Source organism: Danio aesculapii, chromosome 21, assembly GCF_903798145.1.
Source record: "Danio aesculapii chromosome 21, fDanAes4.1, whole genome shotgun sequence".
Taxonomy (NCBI): domain Eukaryota; kingdom Metazoa; phylum Chordata; class Actinopteri; order Cypriniformes; family Danionidae; genus Danio; species Danio aesculapii.
This window is the reverse complement of record NC_079455.1, coordinates 38,083,354-38,092,864: the sequence shown is the minus strand read 5'-3', so window position 1 is coordinate 38,092,864 and position 9,511 is coordinate 38,083,354. Positions and strand designations below refer to the sequence as shown.

General features: G+C 34.6%; 1 protein-coding gene across 2 annotated transcripts in view; it reads left to right on the top strand.

The window, feature by feature from the left end:
- Positions 1-4,940: 4,940 nt before the first annotated feature.
- Positions 4,941-9,511, top strand: part of ap3b1a (adaptor related protein complex 3 subunit beta 1a) — a 117,144-nt gene continuing 112,573 nt past the window's right edge. For both annotated transcript variants that reach the window (XM_056445931.1, XM_056445930.1), the window contains exons 1-2: positions 4,941-5,118; positions 7,099-7,248. In XM_056445931.1, the coding sequence (XP_056301906.1) occupies positions 4,957-5,118; positions 7,099-7,248 (312 nt within the window). In that variant the 5' untranslated portion in view covers positions 4,941-4,956. The remainder of the gene's footprint in view (positions 5,119-7,098; positions 7,249-9,511) is intronic.

Genomic DNA, 9,511 nt, shown 5'->3' with positions numbered 1-9,511 from the left:
AGTCACCTGATGCTGAATGAAGCATCTGACCTGCCCAAACTCAGCTGTTTACACACACACACACGCACACACACACACACACACACACACACACACACACACACACACACACTCCCATATACTGTAGTTCATTAGTCTAAAGTGAGAGTGTGTGTGTTATATTAGCTCGGTGGGAAGCAGAACAGGTTGTCATCTTCCAAGCATCTGTTTGTTTTGAGACCACACTGAGGTTTGTAATTACGACGCATATATAACCTAATAAGCTTAATTTGCAATTATAAACCTCCAGCACAACTTTAGGGCTGCAGCAGGAGAAACGGGTGAGTGATAATTGCTCAGAAGCTGTGGAGAAGTGTGTGTTTGTGTGTTTCTGCACAGTTTTGTAACTTTAGACATGTGCTAGGGTTTTCCTTTTTCTTTTCAGATGCGAGTGTAGTTTCTGTTTACTGTTCGGTTCAGTACGAAAAGATTGAAAACCATGTAGCACTACTAGTCTATATTCAAACGGATACTTTGAGTATTAATTGTATAATTATACTTTGCAGTATAATGGTGTGGGGGGCAGCACGGTAGTGCTGTGGGTAGCATAATCGCCTCACAGCAAGAAGGTCGCTGATTCGAGCCCTTGCTAGGTCAGTTGACATTTCTATGTGGAGTTTGCATGTTCTCCCCATGTTCACGTGGGTTTCCTCCGGATTCTTCGGTTTCCCCCACAGTCCATGCGCTACAGGTGAATTCTCTCCATTGCTACTGAATTCCCTCCCTCTCCGTTGTCACCACTGGCTTGCATGGTTCAGGATCTGTAGAGCTGCACATCGTTGGATTTGCTTTTCAGTGTTTGGACTCTCAGTAATTATCTTTAAACCACACTGAACTGAGCTAAACTGAACTTAAACACTGAAAACTGAACTACACTGTTCCAATTTACTATGATCTTCTATGTGAAGCTGCTTTGACACAATCTACATTGTAAAAGCGCTATACAAATAAAGGTGAATTAAATTGAATTGAATTGAATTGGGTAAGCTAAATTGGCCATAGTGTATGTGAGTGTGTGCAGAAGTGTGTGGGTGTTTCCCAGTGTTGGGTTGCAGCTGGAAGGGCATCCACTGCCTAAAACATGTGCTGGATAAGTTGGCAATTCATTCCGCTGTGGTGACCCCTGATTAATAAAGGCATAAAGCGAACAGAAAATGAATGAATGAGTGTAATTGTGCACAATTAAAGGGACAGTTCACATAAAAAGGAAAAATGTCCAAGATGTAGGTGACTTAATTTTTTCGAACATTAAATACTTTGTTTTAGTTGAAACTGCGGTTCTTGTTGATTCATAAAATCCAACAACTATTAGCAATTTGAGCCTTAAACACAAACAAGTAAAACTTAAACAGGACATTTAGGGATGTGTTGATTAAAGGTGCCATATGATGAGAATTTTGAGTTACAAATGCATAGCTGATTAATAAGGGTTCAGTTACATGGAAATGGCTTAGCATTAACCTCAAACTCATAGTGGTGTTACGGATCACAAATCTCACGGTTCGGATCACATTAGGGTTTTTTAGTCATGATTCAGGAAAATTTTAGGGATCAGCCAAAAAGGAGAGGAGACTAGTGTAATTTGCTTTCCATTTATTACAAAAACAGTAGAACAAATAGATCTTAGAGCCTGTGATTTTATTATAAATAAAATGAAGTAATTAGCAGAATAAAAACAAATTGTGAAATATTCCATGCTGTGAAAAATTCAGTTACTAGCATTGTTGCTGATGACGCTAAATGTATAAATCTAACATTATCATTTGTACAACTGATATTAATTTTTAGTCTCATTTTTAATAAATGATTCAATTATTCACTCATAAAAAATGTCATTGCTAGATGGATCATTTTTGAAAAATTATTCAGTGGCTTATTTTTGATGGCTGGTTGTCGCCACCTATTGGTGAAATAATGTAGCTGCTGCCTGCAACCTTCAATTTTTGAGCATCAAGTTAAATGCATATGATGATGATTTTAATCTTAACCCTAAACATCAGTGGTTATATCCAAACTATTAATTATTATCCCAGTACTTCATAATTAACTCAAAAGTCTAAAGACTGAATCTCTTTCTTGAATTTTATTTTTGATTTAATTTGAATGCAGCCATTTGAAGGATTTATAAACGTATGCAAATCATTTTTTATCATTTATGCTGCATGGGTGTTGAGATCCTGATCTTTTGATCATTAATCGTGGAGCTCACACTGAATGAATTAACTGGGATAGGCAATAATAAATTGAAATGCATTTTAAAATAAAATACTAAATGCCTTAATTTTAGATGTATCAAAATAAACTACGAAATACAGCTGCCACAACAAGTGTCAAAGTAAAATACTGTATTTTATATTTTAAAAATACTACAAAATACTTTTACAAAGGAGCATGACATTTCTTTGCAAATCTTCCATCAATTAGACCTATTCGATCAATTCCTTCCCCATTAAAGTGACTTAGTGAAGTAAACAATGTTTGATAGCAAATGTTGCCAGTAAATTTGCCATCTCAGTACAATTATTATCCAACTTCTTAATATTTTAACAGTGTTAAATAATAATAATAAAAAAATAATAAAAATAATAGTTTAATAAATAAAAAAAAAATGTTCACAGAATTTTTCATAAATCAATTTTTTTTGCTTTTGAACTCTTCAATACTCAATGTAAAAGCTGTATTAAGAGTTTTTGATTATTAAATATTTGTATTTCATATCTTCTGAGATCTTAAGGCTTACATCTTTCCTCTATATTATTTATACAGTGGTCCTGCTGATCAACTACTGCCATTTGAAACCGCCACTGTACGACTTATTTTTATGTTGTTAGCTTTAACAACAAACATTTGGCATCAGCAATCCATCCAAAACTACTATTATTTGTAAAGTATACTCTTTCTCCTACGATTTTTTTCAATTCTTCTTTAATTGGAGGAGTCAATAGCATCTAAAGCACCAATCAGGGGGTGCATTTATATGATGTAGATTTCTTACAAAGTATTTAACAGTATTTTAAAACTACAAGACACTAAAGTATTTTGATTTAAAACATTAAGCCATTTTCATCAGCCCTGTCAAATACAAATTACAAAATTCTATTTTGTATATAAAATACGTATTTGAAATACATGTATCATAAATACTGCCCATCCCTGTGCATTAATTAAGTCTAAACAAGTAGTGACAGAAAACACCTTTAGTAACCTAAGAAACCCACCACATCCCGGATAATCTACCACAACTTCTTCTTATATTTTACAGGAAAGCCTAAATGCTTTCATATATGTCATTTGAATGACGCGAGAGACGATCTCTCTGCGATCGTTACAAATTTTGCATTATTTACAAAAAATGTTTTAGCCTAATCCACATCTGTTTCAAACCGTGGGTTGTGATCCGTACGAATCACAGATCAATTGTGATCCGTTACACTTCTATTTCCTCATTCTCATGTAAATTTTGTGAGTGTAAAATTCCGGGAAAAACCAAGCCAATCTGAACCAAACAGACTCATTTGGCCACATCGTTTCCTAATGAGTTTACAAAAATAAGTATTTTCAAATTTTTTGGTTTATTTAAGCTTTTAATAAACAAACGATGTATGTAGGACTATTACTTTGAAGACTGAAGAGGCAGGTAAAATGAAAAGGAGCAGATTTGTGAAGCAGAATGTAAAATGCAGGATATACGGATTGTAAATTTACTCAGTGCCACCCCAAAGAGTCATAAGGTCAGTTTAAATGTATCTTTTGTTAGTTTAATGTGTATATTGAAAGATATGACTTTGAGGCAGCAGACACATGTAAACTGCACACATATATGTGTTCAATCCACATTTCTGCATCGAGTCATATCACTTAGCTCTTATAGTCGTTTATCTGGAGTGAAAGGATATCAATAAACCTTGTATAACTCCTCTATTTATGAGAAGGCTGATATTAATTCCTGCCTGTGTTTTCATCAATGTCAAAGCTTCAAAATTCAACTCTAAATTCATCTCTGTCGGTCCCTGTTTGTCAGGTATATTTATAATTTTCCCTATATTTCATTCAAAACACAAATCAGGGTCAAAATCGTTTTTTCTGGTGGCTTAAAAAAAAGCTTACTCCTTCTAGCTAAAATAAACATCGCTACCACTTCAGTTAAAAAGATTTAACAAGGCATCTACTTGATTTTATTCAGTATTTTTTGACAAATGAAGTATGACTGTATTGCACATGTACATTTCAGAGCACATCATGCTGCGTGAGTGAGTGCATGTGTGTATGAGAACGAGAGAGAGCAGGCACTGACAAGCTGCTGAGCTTCAGTGTAGAGCTCATTAATATTCATGTCTGTTCCAAATATGGTCAAACCTGCACTTTTCATAGTAGTTGTATTTCCTGTGTTTATAAATGAGCATACAAAATCATTTCTGGAGGATTTTTCCAATAACCAATGCCATACACCTACTAGGTAGATGTCAGAGAACAATTTAACATATTGAATCAATGCACTCTAAGGCACTTTTAAGTTTATGTATTATCTAAAGTCCTTTTTCCCGAGTACTGGGTTGCGGCTGGAAGGGCGTATGTTGTGTAAAACATATGCTTGAACAGTTGGGGGTTCATTCCGCTGTGGTGACCTCAGAAATGGAGATTAAGACGAAGGAGAATGAATGAGTGAATCCATAAAGTCCTTTTTGTTGATTTTCCTGACTAACTAGGCTACCTATTTAAACAACTTTATCATGAAATATAGATAAATATTGAATTTTGTACTACATCCCACCCCTAGGGTCTATTTTGATTGATAAGCAGTTACACCAAGTGAAAGTCTTTTAACGGTGTGCTAAGTTTTAAACCCTACTGATTATCTTGTTTTTTGTTTATATATATATATATGTATGTACACAGCTAGTCGCCGGCAGTGTGGTGATGGCGTTTGAAGAGGTTTGTCCGGACCGGATCGATCTGATCCACAAAAACTATCGGAAACTGTGTAACCTGCTGGTGGACGTAGAGGAGTGGGGTCAGGTGGTCATCATACACATGCTAACGCGCTACGCTAGGACGCAGTTCATCAGCCCATGGAGAGAGGTACAGGTTTTCTTCAAGCACAAAGCATTTCGTTATCATTTTTACATATACAGTTGAAGTCAAAATGATTCGCCCTCCTCCTTTCTTTTTTTAAATATTGCCCAAATCATGTTTAGCAGAGTAAGGAAATTTTCACAGTATTTCCTAAAATATTTTTTCTTCTGGAGAAAGTTGTATTTGTTTTATTTTGTCTAGAATAAAAGCAGTTTTAAAATAAAAAAAATAATAATTTTAGGGTCAATATTATTAGGTCCCTTTAAACTATATATTTTTTCAATTGTATATGGAACAAACCTTTGTTCTACATTGATTTGCCTAATAACCATAACTTTCCTAATTAACCTAGTTAAGCCTTTAAAGGTGCTGTATGTAAGTTTTTGACTCTTCTAAAGCATAAAAATACCATGTTTGCAGATATTTAGGAAACATACTTATCTGAAAAACAATGCTGAAGTCAGATATTCTGCTTTGAAAATGTATTTTCCGTGCCAGAACATCTGCCTTTGTTTGGGTCCCTTTAACCCGCCCAATGCCAGTTTAGCCATATATATATATATATATATATATATATATATATATATATATATATATATATATATATATATATATATATATATATATATATATATATATATATATATATATATAAACCGTGTATTTGATTTGTTCAGTCATAAAGGCTCTCAAAGTATGCGTCCGCAACCAAAATGGGACTTCCGTTGGACAGTAGCAGACTCTGAAATGAGATACAGATTCAGAGTTACATTTGAGGTGGTTATTAATTAGCAAATAATATAAATATTACAAACATAAACATTAGGTGAACAGGTTACATTGTTGCCCTGTGTCCTAACAACACGCAACGTGAGGAGATACGCAGTGATAAGCAATTTGGCTGTTTGCACCAGACGAAACATGACAGAGATTTAAATACAGCCATTCAGAAGCACAGAATAGTGCACTTACTGCACTCCAATGAAATGGTAAGGTTTATAATCTGATTAATACATATTAAACCTCTTTACCATTTTTAAATGTAGATGCTGAATCATTGATATGTGTTGGTTTGCATAATTTCACAGATCTAATTTCAATTGATTTTCAAGATCTGAGGTGAACTATCTGCTGCTGCTTTCAGTAGTATGGCAATAAATGTCATGTAAAATAGCATTTAAACTCACATTGTTAGCATTTAACACTAAATAAAGCACATGCGGTGTACCTGAGATGAACTTTGTCAGTTCTGTATTCTTCAGCTGCAAGAAATGGAAGCCGTTTCTAATATCTCAATTTGAGGTGTTGGTTAGGACAAAAGCTTTTAATATTTAAAATATTGCTTATATCGCATGCCGTTGCTTTTATTTATAACACGACTTAAATCAGCCTTTAGGCTCGATTGTTAGACTCGGTTGCTCCTCTTGGTCCTCAATCTGGCAACCTGCGCTTGCGTTTGTTTTGATCCAGGAATACAATACCTAGTTCAATCCCTGAGTGTCAAACTTACATACTGCACCTGTAAGCCTTTAAATGTCACTTTAAGCTAAATACTAGTATGTTGAAAAATATCTAGTAAGATAGTATTTTCTGTCATCATGGCAAATATGAAAGAAATCAGTTATTAGAAATGAGTTATTAAAACTATTATGTTTAGAAATGTATTGATAAAAAAATTCTCTCCATTAAACAGAAATTGGGGAAAAATATCCAGGAGGGCTAGTAATTCAGACTTCAACTGTACCTCAGTTATTAAGGCTAGTGGTTTCAGTTTATAATAACAATGACTGTTTTTATTCTTTGTTTTGTTTTTTTTAATGCTAGCAATGAGGGTTTCAGGTATGAAGGATTGTTGGAGAGGACGATAACTATCACTCTGAGTGATGTTATGTAGTCTCTTATGGGTTTATAGATAGATAGTTTGATATGCGAGTTTGTTAGATGTTTGTATTTGTGTTTTTATAAATCATGTGTGTTTGATCGTAGGATGCTGTATTTGATGAGAACAGCGAGAAAACCTTTTATGATTCAGAGGAGGAGAGGAGGGTGGATCAGTCCAAACCCTACATTATGGATCCAGACCACAGACTCCTGCTCCGAAACACTAAACCTCTGTTGCAGAGCCGAAACACTGCAGTGAGTACAATACACTACACTACTTTACACCAGGGGTTTTTAACCTGTGGGGCGCCGACACCTATTAAGTAAATTATGATAATGATTTTAATAACAAGTCAAATAACAGGCAGATGATCAGTGCAGGCAGGCAGCAGGCAATGTTAACAAACAAACAAGGCGAGGGTCGCAAACACGGCACGACAAGGCAAAGAAATCAAGTCGAAATGTCACATTCAGTATAACAAGACTCAGCAATGAGAGTGTCAAAGTGAGCCGTATATATGTGTGGTGTAATAAGTCCATGAGCAGCATCAGCTGTGGGAGTGTAATCAATGGAGACTTGGAGCAGGTGTGTGTGTGTGTTGCATAACTGGATCTTGTAGTCAATATACCAGCAGATTTGTGGTTCTCCAGCGATCTGCATGGGCTAGATCGCTGGTGACTGACAACTTGAGGGAATCTGATTAACATTAGATCCACAGCGTTCAAATAAAATATATACATTAAAAAGACAGATTTTTAAAGCTAATGATAGTGAATGAAAGTAAAACCGGTGAGCCGTCTGACAAAAAAGTGCCATTCTGAATCAAATCAGCAGGATGCTGGATCTTCTGCATCTTTCACTTACTTTGAAGACACTACTGGCTATGTTTATGTTACATGGACATCAGTAATCCAGTTATTTGCCTTAATCTGAATAAGACAACAATATAATTGGGGTGTTTACATGAATGTTGCGTCACCAGGCTATCCACGTTTCTTGCAGAGTTTCATGTAATTTTGGGTGTTTCATCTTAAATTTTTCGACTTTAACTGCAGTTCGGCAGTTTCACTTTCACTCATGAACATTTCATTCATGCCCCCGTGACAAACTGTCCTATTGGACAGGAGTATGGTAAGGACCAGTGGAAGCTGAATGGAAAGAAAAAAACGCATTTTCGGGGTGTGTGTGTCTGCAATCCTTTACTGACAGCCGTGTGTGTGTATCTTGTCGCAAAATGTGGTGAAAAGCCTTACATGGCTGCGATTACTTCAATAATGCCACTAATATATGCATACTCCACATGTCTTAATTCCATTTCTGTTTAGTTTAATTATGACTTTAGTCGTATTAAGGTAATCAAAAATCTCTGTTTACATGGTGACTCTTAATCAGAGTATTGTCTTAATCATATTAAAATCAGAGTATTGGTGTCCATGTAAAGGTACTCACTGTTCGACTCCACCACGCTGCCAGGGATCTGTGAATTTGGCTTTGTGAAGCAGCATTTTCTGTATATGTACGTACATTAAAAGCAAGTAGGCTATGGCTCACGCGTATAGACAGTGTCATTACAGAAACAGGTTCAGCCATCACACTGAATCAGGAAAGCTATATATTTATGTTTCAATGTAATAAATTTTATGCACTTTAAATGCAGCAAGTAATATGTAATGATGTTTGGACATGCGTTATAATTTTGGCTCACGAGAGGCCTGTTGGGGGGCTCGAGTGAATTTGGACAAACTTGGGGGCAGGGGTCCTAAAAGGTTGAAAACCCCTGCACCACACTACATTACACGACACGACATGACACTACATGACACAACTCTACTTGATACGACATGACACTACAATACTTGACATGACACAACACTAGACTACGCTACGCTTTAAAGGAATATACTGACATTAATGCAGATTATACATAGATTTTATGGAGTATTAATGTTTATTATGTGTGTTATTTCTCCATTTCATGATTACTCAATTATAATTATTATTATTATTAATGTCGTTAAAGTAAATATCAAATTATCATTAAGAAGAGTGAATGTAATTATAATTTCAAAATAATTGTATTATTATTATTTCAAATGATAACCTATTAAGTTTAATATTGTTAATTATTGATTAACTAAAAGTTAATTATTATTTAATATGAGCATTATTAATACTATTGTTATATTCAAAAATATGTGAAAACAATATTTCTACAGTTAAATGATTATTTAAAAACAGTATAGGTTAATTGTTGCTAAATTATTAATTATTAAATATATGTATTTATAGTTTTACATTTAATATTAAATTATATAAAATAATATAATACATTTATAATACTACCAGGGCTTGACATTAAGTTTTTTGATCACCAGCCACTGTGGCTAGTAGATTTTCAACGTTACTAGCCACTCGCCATTTTCACTAGCCGCACTTTTGTTGTTGGGAAAATATATTTTATATGCATAAATTTGACTTTGACATGCTAAAATTACTTAATTTAGATTTTATGTTATG